Source organism: Rosa rugosa, chromosome 6 (genome assembly GCF_958449725.1).
Source record: "Rosa rugosa chromosome 6, drRosRugo1.1, whole genome shotgun sequence".
NCBI lineage: Eukaryota > Viridiplantae > Streptophyta > Magnoliopsida > Rosales > Rosaceae > Rosa > Rosa rugosa.
In genome coordinates, this window is record NC_084825.1 from 48,640,459 (window position 1) to 48,667,592 (window position 27,134).

Here is a 27,134-nt window from a genome sequence, read left to right on the forward strand (position 1 = left end):
GATTAGAGGAGAATGGATTCTCAATCCTTCTCATTACTGCTTGTTAGTAAACTCCTTGTGCAATCATGGACAAGCCACACGTATTAGGTAAATCATAAAATTAAATAAGAACCAAACAAAGTGAAGATCCTCTTTTTAGCTAATGATCCCATAAACAAAAGTACCAAACTAAGCTTCAAAAACTAGCACCATCCAAAAATAAGCTAATACTATAAAGCATCTAACTGAGATTGATATCATCAAAATGTAAGCAAATTTGATGAACCCGACATTGTATAGAACCCAAGTATATATTCATATATGATTTAGTTTTGAATTCAAATGTCAAGTATAAGTTAAGGACTTAAGAAAATCATTTTGGTCCAACTTATCACATCTGTTAGAATTTGAAATTCATAAATACAGTTATGAGTTTATCTGGTTTTTGAAAAAGCAGTTAGGAGGAATTGTCAGTTTCTTGATGGAAGAAACTGACAATACAATGCTTTATATATCAGATATTTTGGTCCCTTCTGATGCACGATTCATTCTTATCAATTAGTCCCATCACTAAGAGAATCCTAAAGGTGAAATCAGAAGAAGACTAAGATGGAAAACCCAACTGTGTCAAGTAAGTCTGTTCTGTTTGTTTTCTGGTGTTTATGTACTCTGTAGATACGGGATTGACATAGCGACTTCAATCCCAAGCCTGAATGCAGAATCTGATGATGCACGGTGATTTCATTTATGTTGCTTTACATATTATACAGTTCAGACAATATGCATACATAGGATATACATGATGTTTCAATCCTAAATGCTAATTATGATCACTGCTGCACTCTTACATATATTTACATAGAAATCATTGTTTACTTGTGTTCATGCTAAGATAGATTTACAGCAATAGAACTGAGAGTACGTAAGTTCCAACACAAAATCCTGAAAAACGTTTAGGCTGATCGTGGTGGTGGTGCCTACATTCATCTACTCCTAAACATTGTATGACAGGGAAACAACTCACAAACATACATCTTCCCATCCCTCTAAATATTGATGCCTTTTTCCGATTCCGTCTAGTAAGGAATAATCAAACTAGGAAGCCTAAAAATCTTATTCCAACCAAGACAAGTAAACCTTATTATGCAAGCTAGGAAACTTACCTTATTCTTGCTTCTAAACAAAATATACATTTAGTGACTAGTGACACCAGCAACTGCGGTCCCTACTACATAGCTTTCATAGTTTCCTTGCTATTATTAGAGTGAGTACTGGCTAGTATTCTCTGCTAGGAGCCTTGGAGTAGTGGTGGCTGAGGTTTTATCATTTTGGGTAGGAGGAAAACCACTGAGTCTTGCTTTGCTGCTTCTTCTTCAAAGGGTTCCATGGAGAATGTGGAGAAACCCCCTGGTTTGGCCGTTGATGACGGTGATAGTGATTGAAAACTAATCGAAAAGCTTCTAAAAAATTTCTGTAATTTCTGATCGATCTGGTAAATAGACTAGTATGCATTAAGAGGGTCTTGGGTGTTGTACTTATAATTGCAGGCCTCAAAGGTATATTCAACGATGGCATCATAGGTTTCCATGTTAAGTGAACTGTCTGCACAACATGTTAGTTCATGCCCAAACATCAGTTTGATCAAGCAGAAAAGGGCGCAACGGTTCAAGGGAGTTACTATTTCGGACATTAGTATTTTCGCTTGCTTGCCATGAAGGGTAAGTTGGCCACATGAACAAAAATAGATGGATCTTGGTCTCCAAGAAGAGCCTGCAGCTATCTTCGAATCCACAGTTCTTCCCTTTGCAACATTCTCTCTTTTACAGCATCCTTTATCAGTACACTTACTTGAACACAGATTAATTCTTGGAACACAAGGAACATCTTGCAAGTGTATCATATATACTGGCACACCATTGAAGGTTCCTCTAGGCAATCACATCAGCTGTCACATTTGACGAGAGAGGTTGATGTGGGAGAACAAAGAGTCAAATTGAAAATCTGCTGAGAAGTTTCTCTTGCAAAGGTAATTAATTAACAAACATTACTCTCTGCCCGCAAAAGCAGAACAATCTGCTTTCGATCACCCTGTTTGCTTTTTGTTAACCTCATGCTATATGAACTAGGTGCTTCTGTTTTGACTCTGTATAGGTTCAACATAAGCTCATGACTTCATTCCCCTCTGAGATTTTGACATAGGAATCATCAATCATGAAGGAGGTTCATGGGGTGATTAGGTCATCCGAAAGCATACTAAATATATCATATTAAGAAGCAAGTATTATGTAGGTACAATTCTTGTACATGTCATATTGGCATTCCCATACAAAGCTTGAAGACTCTTTACTGATCTCAGGAAAACAGGTAAATGCATTTGCATAAGCACCTGTTGCAATCCCCGAGTCTGCAGTCAGTTTTTCTGTGAAGTCCGATTTTGGAAAGTAGGTTTTTATTTTTATGAATTTACGTTTTTAAATGGCCTTCTGATGGTTATATTTCACAGTATTGATGCCCTAGGGTTTGTGAGGCCGTGCCTATTCCTAATTGGTTTCCCTTAAGTTTTGTGGAGTTCATATAAGGGAAGTTTATTTCCTAATTAATATGTATTAGGGTAAAATCTTTTTGTAGGGAGTTGGTTGCCGTCAGTTGAATATCTATTGAGTATTATACACAGTCAAAGGCAGAGATTCTAGAACGCAAGAATTTTTGATAGAGTCTTGCTTGTTAGTTTTGTTGGAGTTTGAGTTTTCACAAAGTGTCAATACGCTTGGTCCATGTATAAGTGTTATTGATCATGCTTTCATATATATGCATAAAACTCTCTTGAGATCAGTAGAGAGACGGTGAAGAAAGAAGAACAAGTTTTGAAGATCGTTCAAGTGAAGGAGTTCTAGAAGGAAGACAAACTTTGTATTAGATTTTGTGTGAATCTTATAGCCGAGCTAGTGCTATTCAAAGTTTGTAAAAGAACATATCCTTTTCAATATGATGATCTTTATTTTGGGTTCTCAAGAGTAAGAGCCCCGCAGTGTTTTTAATCTCATACTTGAGGTTTTCACTGCGTAACCAAAATCTGGTGTTTAGTTTGTTATTTTGGTTTCTGCTGCCCAGTAAGGATTGATCAGTGCACTGCAATCCCCGTTTTCCAGAAAATCATATTCTGTCCTTGTATTTTCATATTATCAATATAGTTCTTCATGATTATATATGCTTACTTTCTTTTTGGTCTTCTTGCTTCGTTTTTGTTATATTTCTTGGCTAATTTTGTCAGGTGTTTGCTAAACAGGTGCTTGGAGGAGGAACCTCAGATTTTTGGCTGGGATGTGTTCCTTTTTGAGTTTTTCTATTGGAACCTCCAAATTTACTCACTTGACCTCTATGCTTTTTACACCTCCTATCAAAATTTTAAATATTAAATTTACTCACTAAACCTCACTAAAGTTCCTCAAATAACCTCACTCATAAAAATTATTATCTTTAAAATAAAAAACTTAGTCATTTCAATGATTTAATTACTCTATAAATCTTAACTACATATACATACCTTAGTCAAACAACATGCATAAATCTCTTTTCCAATAAAATAAAATAAATCAAACACAAGGTATTGATTTTCAAAAATTAATTTCTAATCAATAAGAAAATAACATGAACTATTCTGTGGTTTTTTTTTTTTTTTCTATTTTAGCTGTTAAAGACAATCAAGAAATCATTTTTTCTTAATGTTTATTTATTTTCTCTACTTTCTGTACCTCTCATGATTAATTATTAAAATATATATATATTTTTTTTAACTGCTACTATTTTTTTTTTTTTTTGCAAATATAATGGATAGACTTAGATTCATGTCATAAATTATAATAGAATTTATTTTGTTTTCCCTCACCAATATGTGTTCAACATATATATCAATATATCATACATTTTTATGTTACATTATCTTAATCATATTTTTAATTTTTATTAAATATATATGAATGCTTTAATGAGTATGTAGTGAATTGGAAAATGAAAATAGATAAGGAAAATAATAAAGAATACAATCTAATATTATTGAATTGAAAAGTCTACATAAAATAAATATAATATTTTTTTGGTATAATTATTGTCCTTAATAGTCATTTTATAGTAGATTATATATGTCATTTAATAATTCATAATAGAGTGAGGTCAAGTGAGCAGATTTGGAGGTCCCAATAGAAACACTCTTCCTTTTTATGTTTTAATTTTTGTGTGGATGATCTCTTCTGGTATATAAATCATTGGCTAGGAGGATTTTACCGACGAACTTTTGTGTCAGTAAAGATATCTCATAAAAAAGGACGCACATCTTTACTGACGAATATTTGGAGGCTATAACCTCTTACCAGACGCCATTTTTGTCAATAGAAAGGTGAAATAAAATGACACAACTAAGCAAATGAAATTTCGTTGGCAATGACTTTATAGGGGACGATTTTTCATGGGCAATAGCCTCTTAGCCGATGACTTTTCGTCGGTAAAGGCACACCTCATGAGGTGAGAACCTCGAGATGCCTTCTAAAAAATAGGGCTGGGCTCGGGTCGGCCCGGCTCGGTTTTGGGCCGAACCCGACTTCGACCCGGAGTCCTCGGTTGGGCCTAAATTTGGACCGACAACTGTTTCTAAATGGGCTGGGCCGGAATATTCGGTGACCCGAATTTTCAGTTCGGCCCGGGTCGGGTTCGGTTCTAAATGGGCTTTTTTTTATTTATTCAGTATTCACGGCCCAATTACAAATCCATGCAAAACAAGCATAAACACAACCTGCCCATGAAATGCTCAATACAATTACAACAAGCATAAAGAGGAAAAAATGCAGTTCAATACACAGTTTCATAAAGTCCTAGAAGGAAAAAAGGCAGAAAAATCCGACAAACTCATAAACCATAGAGCAAAGTTCATAACAACCAGTTAACCACAAGTCCAGAAACAGATACCTAGTCCATTAGTTATTACATACCCAAATTTAACTAACAAAGGAGTTTCAAACTTAAAAACAGTTCATGAAAACATAAAAACTAAAAGGCAGATATGCAAATCTGCAGCCAACACCAAAACAGCAGCATAACATGCATCTCTCTCTACTTTAAAGCATCATTCATTCTTCTGCAGAAACATCCACCTGAGTTATGACACTCCCTACCAATCAAAACAGCAACAAATTGTCAAATTCCTATTAGTTTGACACTTGAAATTCAACAACACAAAAAATAACAAACGGATTTTATAACAAATTTACCTGATTCAAGCTTTTCAAGTTCACCATAAAGCTCCAGCTCCGACCTAGTAGGCTCCTTGTATTCATTAAAAGCTCCACCCCTTAACCAATCGTTGAGGCAAACCAGGCCCTCAACCATGTTTGGAGTTAATGATGCTCTAAATGGATCCACAACCCTTTTCCCTAAGCTGAATGCAGACTCTGAAGCCACTGTCGAGGCTGGAACAGCAAAGACATCCTTTGCAATCTTGGACAGAATTGGATACCTAACAGCACTCTCATTCCACCAATCTAAAAGCTGAAAATTTTTGTTAGCAGGGTCTTCCGCAGCTTCAAGCAAATACTTGTCGACTTCATTCCTGATCTCCACCACATGTTTCTCCTTCCTAAGCTTCATAAACTTATTTAGTGATGCAGCATGTGAGTCATCATCTCCTTGTGCAGAAGCACTATCAGAAACAGGAGGCTGTGCTAGATCATTTGAGGCTTGTGCAGCCACAGGATCAGATTGGTGATACTCGTTGTATAGCTGCATGAGGGACCTCTTCACTTCATCTACCATAAATTCAACCATGCTGCTGTCCGGATGCAGTTTTGGAAAAAAGTATTCAAGATACAATATTTTGTATCTTGGATCCAATACAACAGCAAGCAACAAAACTGTGTTAATGTCCTCTAACCTCAACCAGTACTTGTCGAATTTCTTCTTCATTGAGGACCCTATGCTAACCATCAAAGGATCATCACTAGCTGCACATTCTTCTAATTCATCGACTATGGTACAAATCCATTGAATAGGTTGGTTTGAAGTTACTACCTTAGTCCCACTAAAATTCAAGGTTGCATCATAAAAGATTTTAAGGAACTTCACTAATCTCGCAGCTTTCTCCCAATCCTCATTCTTAGGCGGCCCAACCCTTTTACTTCCTCTAACTCTCTCCAGAAAATAGTTCTCATACTGCTGATCCTCATCTTCAAGCCTAGAGAAGGCCTGCCGATACTTAACAGCAATGTCCAGCATGAAATAGGTGGAGTTCCACCTTGTGCAGACATCCAAAGGCACTATACCCCCCTTATGTTCAACCTTCTCTCTTGAAGCACACTTCCTAAACTTGTCAAGTCTAGCAGGTGAACTTCTAATGAACTTAACAGCATTCCTAATTGCATCGATGGAGGAATCAAGCTCCTCCATCCCATCCCTCACAATCAAATTCAACACATGGCAGCAGCATCTAACATGCAGAAAACTCCCACCCAACACTAAACATTTCCAATTTCCAATCTTCTCCTTCATGTAATCAAGTGCAACTTGATTACTCGAAGCATTATCAACTACAATGCTAAAAACCCTCTCGATACCCCAATTAATCAAGGAAGACTCTATCAATTTACCTATGGTCTTTCCTCTATGGTTTGGAATAACACAGAAATTGATAATTCTTTTGTGCAGCACCCACATTTCATCTATGAAATGGGCAGTGAGGACAAGATAATTGATATTCTGGACCGAAGTCCAAGTATCAGTGGTAAGTGATACCCTCAGATTATTCCTAGCTACAAACTCCCTTATCTTCTCCTTCTCAAACTGATAGAGATCCCATATATCTCTACAGATTGTCCTACGGCTAGGTACTGTGAATTTTGGTTGAGCAATTTTCATGAAATCCTTAAATCCCTCCCCATCTACATGACTAAATGGCAATTCGTCCCTAACAATCATCCTAGCACATGCTCGTCTACACTTCATGGGATCATAAGCTAAAGCAACTAAATTACCACCTGAGGAAGCAGACTCGAAAGAAAGGAACTTCTGCCTTTTTGCTGGCATGTAAGCCGGGCACTTCTTGCATTGGTACTGCATGTGAGTCCTCATCGATGTTGTCCCGTTGGCTTTGGAATCGCAGGCATAGGTCTGGGGGCAGTATTTGCACTTAGCTCTCGGTTTCGCCATCGTCGAACCATCTGGATTCTTCTGCTTCACAAAATGATCCCAGACTTCTGACTGGTTCTTCCTCTTCCCAAGTTCTTGAGCTTCACCGGTTGCTGCAGAAGTTGGTGTTGCTGCAGATGTTGGTGTTGCTGCAGATGTTGGTGTTGCTGCAGAAGTTGGTGTTGCAGCGACAGAAGGAGACATGAGGAGTTGTCCGGCTTCAGCCGAAGCTGGTGTAGTTCCGATGCTAGACTGAGTCGGAGTCTGTGACGTCCCATCACCAATCTACAAAATAAAAACAAACAGATAGACAAAGTCCCAATAAACAAGTTAACAATAAACTCCAAGTTAACAATAAACTCAAACTCCAAGTTAACAATAAACTCCAATAAACAAGTTAACAGTTAACAATAAACTCCAAGTTAAAAACAGACTCCCATGAACAAGTTAACAATAAACTCCAAGTTAACAATAAAATCAAACTCCAAGTTAACAATAAACTCCAATAAACAAGTTAACACTTAACAATAAACTCCAAGTTAAAAACAGACTCCCATGAACAAGTTAACAACAGACTCCAAGCTAACAACAAGTTAACGAGAAACCCTAATTTGATTTCCAGAAACCCCAAATTAAAACCCTAATTTGATTTGCCGAAACCCTAATTTGATTTGCATCAAAATTGAACAGAATGAGAGAGTCCAGAGACTCGAGAGAGTGAAAATATCTGAAAGTTTAAAAAAAATCAAGAACAATGAAGATTTTAACCCGAACCCTAAAATCCAAAGTCTCACAAGTTCAATCCGAATCCTCACAAGTTTTACAGAAAACCTATCACAATAGAGAGTCCATGAATATCGAAGTGAAAACAGAAAAGTGAATTACCGAGTCCATGTCAGAGAGGCGACAAAACTGCAGATCGATGTGAAGATCGGCGTGGTCGGGCTCGGCGTAAAGATCGGCGGGCAGCAAACAACTTTCTGCAGCTAGATCGGGCTCGACGTGAAGATCAACGGGCTGCCAGCAGTGTTCTGCAGCAAGATCGGGCTCGGCGTGAACATCGGCGGGCAGCCAGCAGCGTCTGCAGCAAGATCGAGCTCGGCGTGAACATCGGCGGGCGGTCGTTGCGGCGGTGTGCAGTCGGGCTCGGAGTGAAGCGTTGTGGCGGTCGTTGCGGCTGTGTGCAGTCGGGCTCGGTGTGGAGTCAAGAGAGAGAGAGAGAATGAGATGGGAGGCCGAGTGTGAGAGACTGAGAGTGGAGACTGAATGAGATCGCACTCGGTTTAGGTTTAGGTTACTTAGGTTTAGGAGTGATCGGGTGCGGGTGTTCTACATGCAACCAAATGTCCACCAATCATAAATTGACACATAAGAAAACTAATAAAAATATATATAAATATAATAAATATACCGGTTCGGTTTTTTGCGGTCGGTTCTGATAATTAACCCGGTTCCGACCCGGTTCAATCCGGTCCGGTTCGAAATCTGAATATTTTTGCACTGCTTTTTCCGGTTCGGTAACCGCCACCATTTTTCCGGCCCGGTTCGGCCGGTTTTGCTCCCCCGGTTCGGTTTCTGCCCTCCCCTACTAAAAAATCACATCCTCGCGTCAATTCGATCGAAATTCCGAGCTAAGTGCAGCATTTGATTTGTTTGAATACTTGTAGGTTTTGACAAAAGTCAAATTCCAAATCTTCTACATTTCTAATTATGCTCTTCCCAGGGATCCCAACCTTGTTCTTCAGTTGGTTATCATTGCACACAGGTTCTAAGGGAACTCGAAGATGAAATATCACACCTATCAGGTAAAATGCAGATGTATATTTTACAAAGAACTGTACAACATCATGATATCTGATCCACTAACTACTGCACTAAAACTACTGCCAAACTTCTGTAATGATCCCTTTTATGATCCAAACAAATAACACCAAATCAAAAGCTTCAAATTTTTACACCATCCCTAAACGATCTAATACTAAAAGAATTTAATTGAGATTGCTATCATGTAAACTCTGCAAAATGTTTATGGTGATGGTGGTGGTGGTGTCTACATTCATCTAATCCAAAACATTGTATGACAGGGAAACAAGTCACAAACATACATCTTCCTATCCTTCTAAATATTGAAGAAACTGCAGGACAATGACACAATGATGATGCTCTTTTCCGATTACTCCTACTTCTTTCTCCATTGTTAATAGGGGATTGATCACCATCATCTCCACAACAACATCTTGGATGCTTCCCCATATATGATTTTGAGATTTTCCTCCTCCTCCAAGGCCCCAACCAATCAAATCACCTATGAAAACAAAAAAGACCCAGAATTCATGAACATATACCCAAAACATGATGACCCAAATGCCTGAAAATGAAAAATGAGCTAGAAAGATCCAAACTTTAAGAGAAAAAATTGTACCTTGAAGCTGTTGGTGATGAAGAAGGTTGGATTGGCCTGCGGAGAGAATGATCACAACATGGATTTGGATTGAGGTTTGGATTTAGGAATAACAAGTTTTGTCAACCTTAGAATTTCTCAAGGTTTTGATCCTTTTGTTTTGATGGATATTGCTAAGGTTTTGATTCCTTTTGTCCATCAAAACAAGTTTAAGAGAATAAATTTGGGTTGGTTGCGTGTGGTGTACGTGTTTGGTTCTTGTTATTTATCTTGCATAATTTGATATCTCTTCCAATGAAATAGGAATCCTACAGCTAGCAATGAGTCGAATCGTTCTGTGGAACTAGGAGATCATACTCATCATGTCCCCAACTTTGCTTCAAGCAGGACTCTGAAATTAGTTAATCTAGCCTTTACATGATGTACCCCATGCTATTCACGTCTTGGACAACACTCTTGGTTTAACCACTTCTGGTTAATTGGAGGATCAGAAGTACACAACTATTGCTTGGCACTTTTAAAAATCTATTTTGACTCCAACAACTCATATACCTAGAAACATTACTTTCGAGTTTTTTTTTTTTTTTTAGGGCTATTAAATCATACGACCTCACTCGGTCAAGCTTGAGAGGTCCAAAAACCCCTCATATTATAGATTGATACTCGAATGAAACGACTAAAATCCAAAATAGAAACTCCGAAAAGACTAAAATCTTAGAGGAACTACAGAAAACAAAATACAAAATTGAAAAAAACTCTCTAACCCTACGTTGCCCTAAAATGGAACTACTAGTCCTAAGACCTTCTTAGTGTACGTCGCAACACTCAATCCAGCTATAGCAACATTGTAGGAACAAGTACAGGGTAAAAAGCAAAACATGCCACCTCCTAAAAAACCCAAACCCGAGCCCAACCCTAGTGTAAAAGAAAAAGGAACCTGAACCTAGTTCTCCAGACTGCAACATTTTCTATTCATATTTCTTAAAAAAACCCCTAATTTTCATCCTAAATCTCATAATCTAGCTAACTTTTATATTGATAGATGTATTTAAAAACCTACTAGCTAAGAGAATCGATACAAATGAGCCGAACTCGAGCTATACTCCCATCCCAAACTCAAAAAATATTACCATCTTTTATTATTATTAACCATATTCTCCTTCTGCCACAGCGGATAGAACAGTTCCAAAGCTGGGAGGGACCAACCATAAAAACAGAGGAGATAAACCATTCTTTCACTCTCTCCCTCTCCGTAACAATGGCGGCGCTGCTAGAGCCACCGCCACCATTTCTAAACCCACTCCTTCCTCCGAGCTCAAACCCCACCCGCCCCCTTCCCCACAATCTCAAATTCAAAAGATTCAACCTTTCTAACAACCCCACCCTCCTCCTCACCCTCCATTCCCAACCCACCACTTGCTGCGCCGCCACTCCCCAACCAGAATTCCCCGACCCGACTTCCGAGCCGACCCGCGACCGCCGCCGAGCCGTCCGGCTGGCCTGGGAGAAGCTGGTCCGGTGGTCCCGGTCGTTGCGCTCCAAGAACAAGACAGATGTTCTTGAACGCACTAACAAGGTCAATCCTTGTTTGTACTTCATTGTCAAAAGATGTTGGCTTTATATAAAAACTAAGTATTTTTAGTATTTGGGTTTCGGTTTTTTTTTTTTTTTTTTTCAGGTGGTTGTGCTCGGAGGTGGGTCTTTTGCGACGGCGATGGCGGCCCACGTTGCAAATAGAAAGGATCAGATGGAAGTTAACATGCTGGTGCGTGATGCTCAAGTTTGTCGGTCTATTAATGAGAACCATTATAATGGGTAAGAGTTGTATGCAGGGCCAAGGATTAAGTTTTTTAAGCACTTTAAAAAATGGAAGCATTCATTTCTTTTTGAAATGTAATTCGGGTTTTGTTTTGATGACAGTAAGTACTTCCCAGAACATAAGCTACCGGAGAATGTGATTGCAACCACTGATGCCAAAGCTGCTTTGCTTAATGCTGACTATTGCCTCCATGCAGTCCCTGTGCAGGTGATCAGTCCCATTCCTTTGTTTTAGTCATGTGTTTTTCTGATTGTGATCTGTTTTTGTATAAATCTTGTGATGTTTTCGATGACTGGTTGGTTGGTAAACTCTTGAAAAATCGCACCTTTAGAAGTTTGTCTGTGATGTTGCAGTTCAGCGCATCGTTTCTTGAGGGAATTGCGGAATATGTATATCCAGAGTTGCCGTTCATATCTGTTAGCAAGGGTTTGGAGCTCAATACATTGAGGACAATGTCTCAGATCATCCCCCAAGCATTGAAGAATCCTCGCCAGCCTTTCATTGCGCTATCAGGGCCTTCTTTTGCTCTGGAGCTGATGAACAAATTACCAACAGGTGAGTTAAATAAGCAATAACTGTATCAAATCAATAACTTTGAGTTCAGCTTTTACATGCTATAAAGGTACTAATCATGCTTTGCCTTTACCTTTTTCTTTTTTTAGCGATGGTGGTAGCGTCAAAAGACAAAAAATTGGCTAATGCAGTTCAGCAGTTACTAGCTTCTAGCTATCTAAGAATCAGCACTTCAAGGTTGTGGAACTTCATCAACTCACTACACTAACTCCAACTAAGTTTCCTATGCATACAATTTGATGCTGCAATTCCTAGTCAGTTTGCATATAACTGTATTCAAATCTCACATAACCAGGGTCCTATGTGCAATGTGAGAAACAATATAATCATTCAAGTAACAGACCCAGCTCATAACCTCTGATAAATTCCAGTGATGTCACAGGGGTAGAAGTTACAGGTGCTCTCAAGAATGTGCTTGCAATAGCCGCAGGTATTGTGGATGGGATGAATCTTGGTAATAATTCTAAGGCCGCTCTTGTTTCACAGGGATGCTCAGAGATAAGATGGCTGGCAACTAAGGTACCTTACCCTATCAAACACACTATAAGATAGATAGTGATAACAAAGAAAAACAATGTTTTCTCTATGTTGGATATCAGATATGGTATTATCACTATTATGTATAGTTATTATTGATATATACATGTGTGTGTGTGTGTGTGTAAAATTTGGTGAGTATATTTCCTACTGGTTTGAGTTGGAGTTTATGCACCTGGATCTTGTCTTGGTTCCTATACTTTTCCAGTTACCTTTCTGTTATGTTTGATTCACGCTGCTCGTTGAAATCAATTGTTTGATTGGGCTTAGCTGCTGTTGTCTCATTATTTTTTCTTTTCCAATTTATCTCCTGAAGATGGGTGCGAAGCCGACAACAATCACTGGTCTATCTGGAATTGGAGATATTATGCTTACATGTTTTGTAAACCTTTCTAGAAACAGAACAGTTGGGGTTCGTCTTGGATCAGGGGAGAAACTTGATGACATACTTGGTTCCATGAATCAGGTGCTTAAGAATATTATGATGTACCTGTGAAGAAGTTGAAATTGTGCTTAGGTGGTTGTGGTAACTGAATGTTTTGTATTCACTAGGTGGCAGAAGGTGTATCGACAGCAGGAGCAGTGATTGCGCTAGCGCAGAAATATAACGTCAAGATGCCAGTTTTGACTGCAGTAGCTCGGATTATTGACAATGAACTGACCCCCAAGAAAGCTGTTTTCGAGCTGATGAGCCTCCCTCAGGTCTTTTATCTCCTCCCAGACTAAATATCATATCATTGAAAAAGTTGACTCTTGGTTTTGTTATTCATTAGGGTTTTACATTTCTATCGTAGGTTGAAGAAGTCTGAACCTGAGGCTACTTGAATTAGTGATAGCTCCTGCACAAACAAAACAGTTCAGCATACAGTGACATTCATTCTTTTTCTGATCATATACCCTCCTAAAAATTGGGTCAGGAGAAAAATTTTGTGAATCATTGATTATATACTTTTCCAGAACTTGTCAGAATGAGGAAATCTAAAAGTAGGGTTTGAATCTTCTCAAGTCCTGAATTTACAGGAATTCTTTGATGAATGAGCAAATAGAATCTTTGACCCTATATTTTCTTCAAGTTATTATTTTCTTGTCCAAGTAAATAGTGTACATTTTCTTTAATCTGGAATAGTACTTGTTGCATCTACATCACTATTATCATATTATTTGCTTCATGACTCAGATCTAGAAGTTGGTCTTTGAATCGCGATCTAGTTGACATGATTCTTCTCAACGTTGATGATGTTTCGTGTTGTTTAGATAGGACGCATGGAAGTAAAAATCTACAATTAACCACACGAAGATGAAAGCAAGGACGCATGGAAGTAAAAATCTACCAATTAACCACACGAAGATGAAAGCAACAAAACATCTTATTGCATATATGAAAAGTTGACTAGACAATTCAACCCAGATGAAGATGAATGAAGTAAACCGTCCATAGCTAGTGTGAAAGTTGACTTGACCATTACATCGTTGACTCAATTATTGAGCCGTTAGGTGTTTGTGTTTCTTTACTTTCTTATATAAGCAAAAGACTTGCAGATTCATCATCCACAAAACAAACAACAGGTAGAGGCAAATAAAAACTGAGCTGGGCCTTACTGATATAAAAGTAAGAACAAGGACAAGTCTTCTCAACCTTGTGCATTCCTGAGGCCAACGGTACAAGCCAATAAGTTGGCGAGCTCCCTCTTCAAACTAGCCATCATCCGCAGAACGCTGCTGCTACCTTCGGCCTCCCCATCATCCTCCTCTGCTTGGTCATCACCTGGAAGAAGATTGACACCGGAGCCAGAAGTCCTAGCCGCCTCAGTCTGGTGGACACCAACACCCGGCGAAACAAGGCTCTCGCAATACAGAGTCTCCTGCAGCCAATGCTTGGCGCCAAGGATGGCCACATGTTCAAACACATTGTTCCTGTGATCAAAGGTAAGAAACCTCTCCCCCCTGACACTCATCAGCACAGCTCCTTTCTCAGTGTAACACAATGGCATATACCGAAACGAATCCATAAACGGATCTCTCCCTGGAATCTTCGGAAACTTGGAAGTAGTAATGATCCTTGTCCAAGTCATGTCATCTTTTGTAGCCCAAACATGCACATCACTCAACCTTCTAGTGTGCACCACGCACAGCCAATCCTTCAAAGGTCCAATCCAGGCTATGCTCCTGGAACACTCATCAGGAGGCGGCGCAATCACCCTGAACTTCTCCTCAGCCAAATCGAACCTTAGAATCACACATCTAGCGGTATGATGATCCTCAACCAACCAATACAGCCCACCATTCACCTCAGTAGCCTGAAAAATATGCTCGACGAAATAAGGAGGTGTGTCCTCATCTGGGATTTGCCTCCAAGTATTGGACTTGAGTTCCAAGACCTCAACTTTAGGCTTGTAACCAGGGACCTTCATCCTGCAATAGTTTGATGGCACTCTGACAACCTTGTAATCTTGTTTAGTCTTATCATAACCAATCCCAATCGCCTCCCTAGTGCTTCGAAACCCCGCAGGGCTGGGTAGCTTCCTGTACTGTTGGATCGAAGGGTTGTAAATTACAAGCATACCCTCTTCGCCGTCGTTGATAACCAGACATAGCAACCCATCACAGTGACCCTTAACGTAATAGGGCAGATTCTTAACCAGAGGAAAGTCGAGCTCCTCTGCTTGCATAACGTTCTTGGCTTCCGAGTCGGTGGTAGACAAAAGGGTGTCACAATACCTGGCCAGAATGAGCCGAGTGTTGGTTTTGAGATTGGATTGGAATAAGGATCGGTTTCGCTCCAGATGAGATTTGATGAAGGTGGGATCCGTGAGCAGAGAGTCCCATGGCTTGCACACGCATCTGAACCGAACCAGAGACTTGGCCGGCAGCCGTTTCAGGATGTCGGTGATGATATCCTCCGGAATCTCCAGATTCGGGTTCTGGGGTGTTATTGTTTCATCTTCTTCTTCTCTTCCATCAAACATGTTTTGGTTTTGGTTTTGGTTTTGGTTTTGGTTTATCACTCGATTCGGGTTCTGGGTCGATACATCTCTATCTTCTTCTTCTTCTTCTTCTTCTTCTTCTTCTTCTTCTTCTTGCAGAGGCATCGGCTTCTGGGTTGTTGTTTCATCTTCTTCTGCTGTAACGTCAGACATGTTTTGGGTTGTCACTAGATTCGGCTTCTGGTTTTGGTTCAGGGTTGATACATCCCTATCTTCTTCTGGTTGGATAGGCATTTTTTCGGTGGTTTCAATCAGTTTCTGTATATATCTATGGGGCTATCTATTTCTACTTGCCAAAAAAAAAAAAACACTATCTATTTCTTGCACTCACTTTCGGTGCTAGATAGTTGTTGTGGCTTTGTGGAGGGCAGTGGTCACTACACCTGTCGTGGAGCTTCAACCGACACCATGTGATCGATGAGACCAGATGTGTGAGGCAGGTTAATGCGCCGTTTCAGACTCTTTATGTGCGTTGCGTTTTATTAATAGGAAACGTTGCCCTCTCTTATGGTGCCAAGCTGCTAAAGGCTCCATGTCATCCATGGCTGCTTTCGAAGAGCCAAGTGCCCTAGGAGACTACGGAGGGCTTTGGGTTTTCAACGTGTGTACGTAATTTGGTGGAGCGATATTAGTGGTACAGCTTTGTACTCTGAAACTGAAATACTCTGAAACTTATACACGGGTTTTCAAGCTTTTGATGTGGAAAGTCCATCTGAATAGGCAAGGTATCCCTAACTTTTGATGTGGAAAATCCATCTCCAAGTGATCAAAAACCGCGTAGAGCATCTCTTTTAAATAAGAGCAACTGGTACAAAGATTAGAAGATTAATGTGATCTCGTTAGAAACTTTTGGTATTGTGTAGAGGAAAAATTCCGCTATGTATATGACAACCGTTCAGCTTTTGTTTTAGTAGTGGAATCTTCGTTTTAGGCCATTTTTCTCTTGCTTTGGTTGCACTCTCTTTCTTGGTTATGTAACTTATGTTTTAGTGATCCACACTCTTCATTTTACTTTTTACCTGCAAACAAGGAAAGCAACTGAGCTTGACTATCTGCCAAGCAAACAACAAACCCACCAACAAAGGGGAAAAAAAGTAGGTACCTGATTATTGCCACCAACTAAGCCAATCAGATCTGGCATCATGAATTCATGATCATGTCATTTCTATCCCAATTTCTAAGGCTAACACATCACTAACACTTGGCATTCCTTCTTCACAAAACTCTATTCATTAAGAAGCCCAAGGTTGCAGCCCAAGCCCATACTAGTTTAAATACAATTGTTGTGGTTGACGTGGTTGTCTTGCTGTCAAAGACCCTCGTGAAGACTGGAAAATCAGTTGCTAGCAGCTTTCCCATCTTAGCATAATTGATCAATTGCAAATTGCTTCTTTTTCTCTTTGGGGGCTGCCTTGTTGTCGAAGACCAAGACCAAGTTTGAAGACTAGTTCAATTAGAACTTGCTACCTCCTCATCAGTTTGCTGCTTTGCTGCCTTGTTGACGTGCTTCCCCATCCCATCTCATCTTGCTGTCTTGTCCAAGATCAAGCTTCAAACTTGAAGTTCAAAAGAAGACCCCTCTTCCCATGGCTCAAGTAAGGTCATGCATGGCATCTCTTTCTCAAAGTCAATGGTTTTTCATGGGTTCCATTCCTATGTCAGTTTTGATTATGGAGCTTGAGTGTTTTGGCTTCTTGAATTGGTATTCCCAATTGAAATTAGGAGCATGGGTTTACATGGGCAATCTAAAATTATGGGTATGGGTTTACCTACTCAAATTGAGATTAAGGGTTCTTTCCTCTTCCTCCTCTATATATATGAGTTCTCTGTTCCTATTCGGTGATTGAAAACACTTGTGTGTTTCAGTCCCTTTGTTTATCAAGAGTCTATCTCTTTGGTTTTCTGCTTTTCAAAGTGTCTTGTTCCATGTTAAAAACAATTTGAAAAATACAAAACCATTCATGCATATTCATCTCTTGCATCCCATGAGTTCAGTTGGGAATTGTAAGCTTCAAAGGTGAAATCTCCAAGTCGAACTTGCTGCGTTCATACTAGTAGGCCTCATCAAAAAGCCCGCGGATCAAGTGGGCCGATGGAGGCCCGCCGGCCCTGAGGGCTAAAAGCCCGGCCCGGCCCGGCCCGTTAAAAAGCCCGCAAAGCCCGCCTCGGGTGGGTAGTGGGCCGGCCCGCAAAAGCCCGGCCCGGCCCGTAGGCCCGGCCCGCCAAAGGCCCACTAGGCCCGGCCCGTAAAAGCCCGTAAAATATTATATATATATATCTGTGTGTGTGTGTGTGTGTGTGTTTATATATATATATATATATATATATATATATATATATATATATGTAGATATGTGTGTGTGTGTTTATAAATATATATATACACACATATAGATATATATTTGTGTGTGTTTATATATATATGTGTGTGTGTGTGTGTGTGTGTGTGTGTGTGTGTGTGTGTTATATATAGATATATCTATATATGTGTGTGTGTTTATAAATATATATATATATATATATATATATATATATATATATAATATGTGTGTGTTTATATATATATATAGAGATATAGAGATATATATATATATATATATATATATATATATATAGATATATATATATATATATGTGTGTGTGTGTGTGTGTGTGGAAGTTCTTATACTTCTATATAAAATATGTGCATATATATATATATATATATATATATATATATTCTAAATATCGGTTGACCAATTTGATCGGATTCGAAACTATGGTGAAATTGGCTAAATTTTTTACCACACTCATAATTTATTGTAATAAACTCATCCAACGGTCGGTTTTTCCATTTTATTTGAATTGATAGGGGTTGCTCTTAGGAGTGTATGATATATAAATATAGGTTTATAAGAGTAACTACGTTTGACTTAGTTGATCGAATTCGAAACGATAACCAAATTTGCTAGATTTTTTACAATCACCATAAAATATTACAATCTCTCAATCGAGCGGTTGGTTTCTCCAAATTCATCTTTCACTTCATGGTTGTTTTAGAATGGACCTCAACAATTTAAATGCAATGTATAAGTCATACAACTTTAGGAGACAAATTAGTATAGGCCAACGTATTTGTAATTAAAAATTGAAATTTTTATCTTATGTCCACACACATCCATCGATGAATTATTTACAAGCGTGATGTAAAAAAATAAACAAGTTTTGCGTTCATCACGCCATCGGTCAACCAAGAAAACATGCAAGTGACTACAGTTGACCAATCCGATCGAGTTCGAAAACTATGGTGAAATTGACTAAATTTTTAACCACACTCATAATTTATTGTAATAATCAAATCCAACGGTCGGTTTTCCCATTTTCTTTGAATTGATAGGGGTTGCTCTTTGGAGCGTGTGATATATAAATATAGGTTTAGAAGAGTAACTAGGTTTGACCTAGTTGATCAAATTCGAAACGAAAACCAAATTGGCTGTATTTTTTACAACCACCATAAAATATTACAATCTCTCAATCGAGCGGTTGGTTTCTCCAAATTCATCTTCCACTTCATGGTTGTTTTAGAATGGACCTCAATAATTTAAATGCAATGTATAAGTCATACAACTTTAGGAAGAAAATTGGTATAGGCCAATGTGTTTGTAATTAAAATTAATTTTTTTTATCTTATGTCCATGCACATCCATCGATGGAATATATACAAACGTGATGTGAAAAAATAAGCACGTTTCGCGGTTGTCACGCCATCGGTCAACCAAGAAAACATATAAATGACTACGGTTGACCAATCCGATCGAATTCGAAAATATGGTGAAATTGGCTAAATTTTTTATCACACTCATAATTTATTGTAATAAACTCATCCAAAACGGTCGGTTTTTTCATTTTCTTTGAATTGATAGGGGTTGCTCTTTGGAGTGTATGATATATAAATATAGGTTTATAAGAGTAACTACGTTTGACCTAGTTGATCGAATTCGAAACGATAACCAAATTGGCTAGATTTTTTACAACCACCATAAAGTATTACAATCTCTCAATCGAGCGGTTGGTTTCTCCAAATTCATCTTCCACTTCACGGTTGTTTTAGAATGGACCTCAACAATTTAAATGCAATGTATAAGTCATACAACTTTAGGAGACAAATTAGTATAGGCCAACGTATTTGTAATTAAAAATTGAAATTTTTATCTTATGTCCACACACATCCATCGATGAAATATTTACAAACGTGATGTAAAAAAATAAGCAAGTTTTGAGTTCATCACGCCATCGGTCAACCAAGAAAACATGCAAGTGACTACAGTTGACCAATCCGATCGGGTTTGAAACTATGGTGAAATTGACTAAATTTTTAACCACACTCTTATTTTATTGTAATAATCACATCCAACGGTCAGTTTTCTCATTTTCTTTGAATTGCTATATGTTGCTCTTTGGAGTGTATGATGTATAAATATAGATTTATAAAAAATTAGCGCCTTTAAAAATTTATTTATCAATAAATTAGTATCTATATATAAATAAAGATTTTTTTTTGGTACAATATAGAATTATAGATATGTTATCTTTGATTGTATTTGATCATTATCCAATGAATTTCCAAAGTTTGATTAAAAAAAAATAATATTTGTGTCTTTAAATATTTATTTATACATAAAGCCCGCAAGGCCCGGACCAAAAAAGCCCGCAAGGCCAAGCCCGGCCCGGCCCGAAAAAGCCCGCAAAGCCCTCTTTATATGGACGGGCTTGAATCCGTCTATTTTTAATAAAGCCCGGCCCGGCCCGGCCCGTTGACGACCCCTAGTTCATAGCTTGTTTCATAGTTGAGATTTCTGAGTTGTTCACTTGTGTAAACAATTAGCAAGGAGTGATTACAACAGTCTAGTGAGTTAGTCTAGAAGGATTGCCGCGTCAGTGCAATCCCAGTGTTGTAAACTTGTAATCTGTTTCATTAGTGATTTGGTTTTGGTCTTTCAAAAGTAAAAGCCACGCAGATGTTTTCCCTTGATAGGGTTTTACTGCGTCAACAAAGCATCTGTTCTTTATTGCTTTAGTTGGTTTGTTGAATTTACATTACATTCTGTTCATATCATTACTCAGGATTGTTCACCCAGTTGCAATCCCTGAGAAAGTTTTTTGAACGAAAAAAATTGATTGTGAGCCTATTCACCCCCCCCCCCTCTAGGCTCCTTCTAGGATCTACAACTTGTGCTTAACCTTAGCTATATGCAAGAACACAGATGAAGTGCTTCATGTGAGGATCTGAACTTTTTGCTAGCCTACAATCCTAGGTTTAATTCATTAAGCTTTCTCTATTGCAGAAGACATAAGCTCTCTCTTTTTTTCATCCGTTTTGTTTCTCTAGGCCTTTCTACAAGAGATACAAGAGGTGTGACAAAATAGTGAGGACAAATTCCTAAGGTGATCGTTGATATATCCAGAGAGACTCGAATGGTATGAAGTTAGAAAAGAATAGGGTCTCTACTCTCTCTTGTCCTCCTCATCTTCCCCAAGAAACACATGGTGATCTGCTGAACTTGATAGCTTCCTTTCCTTTCTTTCTAGCTTGCTGGCCAAGTCAATGCCAGCCACCTTAACTCCGCTTCCACTAGTGAGCGAGATACCCTCCTCATCAAAGTCATCCACAGTCTCCTCGGAGTATGCATATCTGCAAAACCTCATATTAATCAAAAGGAAAATTTTCAAGAATAGTACATGAAGTATCACCCGTTCTAACATTTCGTGAATCAAGTTTTGTTAAAATCAAAACGGTACATCAAGTTCAAATTTCTACCCAATTTAGGTACATGCCATTACGGGTTCCGTTAATTAGTGTGCTTTCCGTCATATTCACAGGGGCAAATCAGTCACACCCTACTTTCCCTCCATTTGAGAGCGCCACATCATCACATTTCCTTCTAATTCACTAACCTCCTAAACAGTAAAAAGTGAAGAGTTTTCCCTCTAAAAAAATCAATGTTCAACAACAACTATTGACCTAAACTTCAATAGCAGGACTATGAATAGTGGGAAAACTGCCATATTGTAACCAAATGGGACAAAAGCAAGACCCAAACTTGTAATCAAACCAAAAACCAAAGTAACCAACTGGGAAAAAGCAAGACCTAAACTGGTAATCAAAGATGATTGAAAAAAAAAAACAAAACAAAGCTGGACACCCAGCTCTCTCTCTCTCTCTCTCACCGAAATCTGATCTGCCTCTCTCCCTCAATCTCTCCTTCGATCCAAAACCCAGCCTTTCTCGTACTAACCGCAGTCGACCACCGTACTTTGGCCACCACAGTCGACCACCACACTTTCCAAGTCTCTGGTTGCGGGATGGAGGAAGAGAAAGGGTTGGGTCTATGGTAGCATCGAGCAAATTCCGATCAATCAACTCTCCAACAACAACAGTCAAACTCAATTAACACTACAATTCGCTCCCCTGATAATCTACAATCCATAATCAAACCCCAATTTCCATACAATTAGCAACTAGAAGCTGAATCAAACCCTAATCATGCTCATACAATCCAATTCAATCAACACCAAAACTCACTGAACTCTAAAACCATAGAAATTTTAACCAAACTCACCCAATAGTGCCTGGATAAAGTCTCCCAGCTGCCGCCTCCACCTCATCCCCCGTCTAATCAACCCCATCATCGCTGCCCATGTTCAGCATCGTCGTCGCACGGACCTGATCCTTCTCTGACTCCAAACCCGCCCTCACCCCTTCGTTCGCCGGTACCTAAAGCTTCTTGACCCTATTGACGAATCCATCTCCGGCGGCCCTCTTCTTCCTCGCCACCACTCGCTGGCTGGAGCACGGCTGATGACTCGCCGATATCCTCCCCACTTCCATTGTCAACTCTCAGATTTCATACAAAGGGAAAGAAAAAAAAAAAAAAAAAGTCTTTTCAGATCAGAACAAGGCCCCCAAAATTCAGATTGTGAGATGATCCAACTCTGACTTTGGGGTTGAAATTGTAAGAGAAGAGGAGAGATAATGTCTCTTGGGAGCCAGCAAAGGGGAGAGAGGGGTTGGGTCTGTGGGAGAGAAAGGGAAAGAGCCAGAGTCAGAGTGTCGAGATCGAGATCGAGATCGAGAGAGAGAGAGAGGAAACTGTAAAAATACCATTTTACCCTTCAACAGAAGAATAATTACAAAAAGTTAACGATATTGTTGACGGCATACACTAAAATTGGGCCGAGATTTAAAAGTCATGTACCGTTTTGATTTTAACAAAACTTGATTCACGAAATGTTAGAACAGGCGATACTTCATGTACTGTTCTTGAAATTTTCCCTAATCAAAACTTAAATCCTCTTCATCAGGTCTTGAAAAAATTCCTGAAGAAAACTGAAACTGGCACATTCTGTATGAGGAAACAATTGCCACTTACTCTTTTCTGATATGTTTTCGTGTAGATATGAGCATCAAATATTCATTTCCTTCAACAACTCTCTCCAAGGGAATGCATTTTAATGCATCAAGTACTACTAGCGTCTCAGAATAAATATAATGTGCTTAATGTTAACAGTTCTACAGGTTGCCATACAAGCGAAAGGCCAACTGAAGCAAATCCAGAAACTTGGTGCAAGCAATAAAAGGAGGCAGGGATTTAGAGTACATACCCGGTTGGGTTGTGAGATGGAGCCCAGAGAACACATATAACTACCAACAGAAAGTATGCAAGCAAAACCCAGAAAGCTGGGATGATCCAGGCTCTTCGCCACAATTCACTCAACGGGTCACTCGCATTAAAATACAACTGAACAGAGAAAAATCAGAAGCTTAGTATCTCAGACATCCATAAGTTGTACAACTCTGAGTCTCAGTAACAGGAACATAGAGAACGTTTGTGATCTAATGATTTAAAAGGTACTCTGCGGACAGCAATATCCTAAGGGTAAAGTGCTTATAGACTTTGCTTAACAAAAAGATAGTGAAGAGATTTGGGCATCCTTGCTGAACAGGAACTACTTGTGGAATAATGATACTGTTGAAAAGCCAGTTGGGTGGAAGAAGAAAGGAACAAAAAGTAAAAGAAAGCGAACCTCATAACCAATCCAAGCAACAGACAGCAACACTGATACTGCAAGGGAATTGGTAAACTTCCGGTAGAGCTCAAGTTTGGCCATGCTTCTTCGAATCTGTGAACACAGTGGACGAAGGGACATATTCACTTGGTTCATCAAACTAAACACAAAGTGTCGCATTCAATAAATGAAGCTAATAATGAATCATTCCAACCATGATATAGGCAAAACAGATACCATCCACAGTTAACATTCTCAAGTTGTCATAGAAGTAGATCTTATTCTATTCCTAACCACTAAAATACCTTCTTACCATCACAGTTTTCCGAAGGCATTCAGGCAGCAAAATACAGAATGGATGAAAATTTGTTTCTGAATAATTGTGGCAAAGTTTCTGTGATGCAGACATGAAAGATGGAGATGGAGATCTCAATGCCTATTATTCATTAAATATGTGAATGTAGGTCGAGCCAAACAGTAAGTGTAAGGTCATGTAGCTGGTAAGGTTTTCTTAAGTTTAATATTGGCAAATGCACTGGCCACAAGAGTCACAATACGGTGTTTGATATGCACCTGCATAACTCTTCCATTTTAATGAGCGCTACAGATTATTTCCTTCCTTGAACAACTGTTAAATAACTGGAGAAACAGTCTTTGCCAATGTTTGCTGTCATAGCAAGGAAAGATGTAACAAGAAAAAAGTGAGGTTACCTGAAGCTTCTCCAAAGTCTTAGATAGTGATGAAAAGATCCAAAGAATAAAACAGGCATCCAATAGAGCAACCGGTAGCACCAGAAAAAGCCTTGTTTTTCCAGAAAAGTCATTGATATTTCCCAAATGTTCAACAAGCTCAAGTGCTTCTGATGCTACAAAGTATATCACACCAAGGAGTAGTACTTTTGTGGTAATGCCACCAAGAGTTGGCCGCACAACACCATACCCCATTGAAACCACCAGAAGAAGAAGCCGGGAAACAGTTTTTTTGACAGCACCGAAGGTTACTGCCCACATGGTAATTCCCATTGGCCTGGCTCCGGTTGAATTGAAATTTGCATATTCAAAATACCATAGAGCCATCTCACACATTCCAAGACCAATAACAGCACTGATGTGGTAGTGCAACTGTATTATATCTTTCCAATACTGCACAAAGCGGAGAAACCAGAAAAGACCAAGGACAAGGTAAGCTAAAGACATGAGGCCGAAAAATGTCATCAGCGGCGACATCTTTCCAGGTAAATAACCATCCGGGTTCCTCCAAACAGTTCTTCCACTGATTGATGTGCCAACAAGTTCTGGATCACAAAACATGAAATAAAGATAGTACATTCCAGTGCTGTTGATCTGAATAGTCTGAAGTTCCATGTTAGTCTCTTCATTTTTCCCCTCAAAGAAGGTCTGCATCCTTTTTGGCCCATCAGGGTTGTCGGGTTTCTGCTGGATGATAACCTCTCCCACCTTGCACGAACCATCCTTGGAAAGCTCCGGGGTACAGCATATTGCCTCAGAGTTCAAATAAGAACCCCCAATCTTCTCCCTGTCTCTAACCTCAAGTACTATAGCCTCAACCAAGCCAGTCCTCTGCTGCATCTCATTCTTCTTTTCAGCAGACTCCTTGGTCCTTCGAAAGGTGATAGATTCAAACCTGAATTTACATATGACAAAGAGTGATCAACCCTTCTGAACTGTTTCGTTTATACACACAAATCTATATAGACCTCATTTTGATCAAACATGGTTACACTAATGAAACTCCAATAGAATAGCCATAAGTAACATACATTATATTCTTGTCAAATCCATAGAGAACAACTTAATACACCATCAAAATTCATTCTTTTTAGCCTACATTGCATACCATCGTATGTGAAACCAATCACTGAATGTGGTATTGCACATTTGATCTCTAGATATACAAACACAACCATATTCTTTGGAACTTAAAAGTACATTTCTTCACAATCTAAACTACTATCAAGAAAAAGAACCCGACTTTCTTTTTCCCTAAACAAACATATCATATCAATTATGAATTTGGCTCATGAAAAAAATTAAAATGGGTAGCTTTGATCTACCTGATAAAGGACTTGCCATCAATGGTCATGTCTTCAGAAGCGAGTTTGTCATTACCAGAGTGAATTTTGGAAGCATAGAGACCCTCACTTCCGCCATGGAAGAAGAATGAATTGGAACGACGTATAAAGGTGTCATCTTGGTATTCATGGATCGAAGCATCCACCGAGGTGTTTAAGTACACTAGCATCAAAATGATTATAAACCCATTTGAATGAAGATCAAACTTGATGCTCTCTCTGTGACCCATGTTTTTGTCTTTGTGTCTCTGTCACTTTCTCTGACAAAGTCTAAGCAAAAGGAATGATGAGGGAATAATATGATTGAGGATTTGGCAAATTTAAGATTTGGTTCTCACGGTGAAACAGACAGTGTTTCCAAACTAGCTAATAGTATAAAAGGAATTTTCATAATATCACACACTAACTCTTTTTTTTTTAGAGAAATAGGTCAGTCATTTCATTATAATTCAGCAAGCAGTACAAGAACGAAACACCCCTATGGGGTCGTCAGAAAGAATTGTCTCTTAGAATCTCATGAAAACCTATTCTAGAAGAATGAAATCCCACAAAATCCCGAGTACACCCACCTTTTGGTAAATTCACGCACATTTATTCTAACAAAAACCAAGAAACCTCGAAGCAAGACTTAAAAGCAACCAACTAAGGCACTGGTTTTTGCAACTCAAACAGAAATTAAACTAAACTATTGGTAGAATGTGATTATATATCACCATCCATTCCGTCTTCATTCATCAGAGCCTTCCCAATTGAGAAGTTCCAATCAACCTCAACCCAGCACAAGACCCTTGCAGCCCAAAATCCGGCCCACAAAGAACCAAACTTCCAAACTCGAGCCCAACAACCCCAACCATGAACAAAAAGCCATCTCAGGGCCGACAGCTCTAGACCCCAGAATCTTGACCAACAACTCATAACCCAATTTAAGGCCCAAAGAGCCCAATGCTTGACATCTGCTATGGGCACCCCAACACCATTTTTCCGGCCACCAGCACAGTGAACCCTCGTCGCCGCTGCAAGGCCTCCGCCATCGAGAACACGCACGTCGCTGTCCCGACCGTTATCAGAGGCACCTCGGACCAGATCTTCACGATCAGCCTCTCCCCTGTCCACGATCCGAGAAGACCTCAACCTCCGACCTCCGCCATCCCTGGTCGGCCGCTGAAGGGAACCAATGAAATCTTCCGGCCAATCCCCAACAAACACCGATGGGTCTACCATCACACACTAACTCTTAATCGTTATACAAAAATGGACCAAATGTAGATTCTCTGATCTTTTCTTATTCCCTAATTTACCTAATTTATCCTAGTTTTTTACATCAGTATCTCTTTTGGCCTTTTACCTATATTGTAACACTAGGAAAACTCCATCGTTAGTATTAATTGAATCAACTTTATGTCATTCTGGGAAGAAAAAAAAAATTAATTATCAATCTTATCTTTCTTTTCGCTTTTAAAAATAAATGAATTTAAATGAAATGCGACATTGCATGAGATATAGAGTTTATATTAAAAGTATAATGATGAAGC

At 39.1% G+C, this 27,134-nt stretch overlaps 3 protein-coding genes and 1 long non-coding RNA gene across 4 annotated transcripts; 1 reads left to right on the plus strand and 3 right to left on the minus strand.

Moving 5' to 3' along the window:
* Positions 1–8,952: 8,952 nt before the first annotated feature.
* Positions 8,953–10,464, minus strand: LOC133713769 (uncharacterized). The gene is made up of 2 exons (XR_009848240.1): positions 9,572–10,464; positions 8,953–9,454 (listed from the first exon to the last, which is right to left on the minus strand). It is a non-coding gene; the product is annotated as an uncharacterized LOC133713769 (long non-coding RNA).
* Positions 10,465–10,608: 144 nt separating this feature from the next.
* Positions 10,609–13,555, plus strand: LOC133713768 (glycerol-3-phosphate dehydrogenase [NAD(+)] 2, chloroplastic). Its single transcript, XM_062139794.1, has 9 exons — positions 10,609–11,126; positions 11,229–11,365; positions 11,471–11,576; positions 11,723–11,924; positions 12,032–12,119; positions 12,314–12,461; positions 12,796–12,945; positions 13,032–13,181; positions 13,274–13,555. Exons 1-9 carry the CDS (start codon positions 10,632–10,634, stop codon positions 13,286–13,288), a joined length of 1,491 nt encoding a protein of 496 aa, XP_061995778.1. The 5' UTR covers positions 10,609–10,631; the 3' UTR covers positions 13,289–13,555.
* Positions 13,556–13,828: 273 nt separating this feature from the next.
* On the minus strand, positions 13,829–17,257 carry LOC133713767 (putative F-box protein At3g16210). The gene has a single exon (XM_062139793.1). It carries the CDS (start codon positions 15,695–15,697, stop codon positions 14,111–14,113), a length of 1,587 nt encoding a protein of 528 aa, XP_061995777.1. The 5' UTR covers positions 15,698–17,257; the 3' UTR covers positions 13,829–14,110.
* A 2,694-nt stretch (positions 17,258–19,951) lies between these two features.
* Positions 19,952–26,573, minus strand: LOC133713781 (uncharacterized). The gene is made up of 5 exons (XM_062139809.1): positions 25,585–26,573; positions 24,221–25,154; positions 23,528–23,623; positions 23,105–23,241; positions 19,952–21,134 (listed from the first exon to the last, which is right to left on the minus strand). The coding sequence occupies exons 1-5, from the start codon at positions 25,830–25,832 to the stop codon at positions 20,948–20,950; spliced, it is 1,602 nt and encodes a 533-aa protein (XP_061995793.1). The 5' UTR covers positions 25,833–26,573; the 3' UTR covers positions 19,952–20,947.
* Positions 26,574–27,134: the final 561 nt, after the last annotated feature.

What these genes read in the sequence shown, in the direction of transcription:
- LOC133713768 (XM_062139794.1), top strand. Translation starts at nt 10,632, where the DNA reads ATGAGCCGAACTCGAGCTATACTCCCATCCCAAACTCAAAAAATATTA. An exon ending in GATGAACAAATTACCAACAG is followed by an intron (nt 11,925 to 12,031) that starts GTGAGTTAAATA and finishes TTCTTTTTTTAG; the next exon opens with CGATGGTGGTAGCGTCAAAA. An exon ending in CTAAGAATCAGCACTTCAAG is followed by an intron (nt 12,120 to 12,313) that starts GTTGTGGAACTT and finishes GATAAATTCCAG; the next exon opens with TGATGTCACAGGGGTAGAAG.
- LOC133713767 (XM_062139793.1), bottom strand. Translation starts at nt 15,697, where the DNA reads ATGCCTATCCAACCAGAAGAAGATAGGGATGTATCAACCCTGAACCAA.
- LOC133713781 (XM_062139809.1), bottom strand. Translation starts at nt 25,832, where the DNA reads ATGGGTCACAGAGAGAGCATCAAGTTTGATCTTCATTCAAATGGGTTT. An exon ending in AGACTTTGGAGAAGCTTCAG is followed by an intron (nt 23,624 to 24,220) that starts GTAACCTCACTT and finishes CTGTGTTCACAG; the next exon opens with ATTCGAAGAAGCATGGCCAA. An exon ending in CCATCTCACAACCCAACCGG is followed by an intron (nt 21,135 to 23,104) that starts GTATGTACTCTA and finishes GAGGTTTTGCAG; the next exon opens with ATATGCATACTCCGAGGAGA.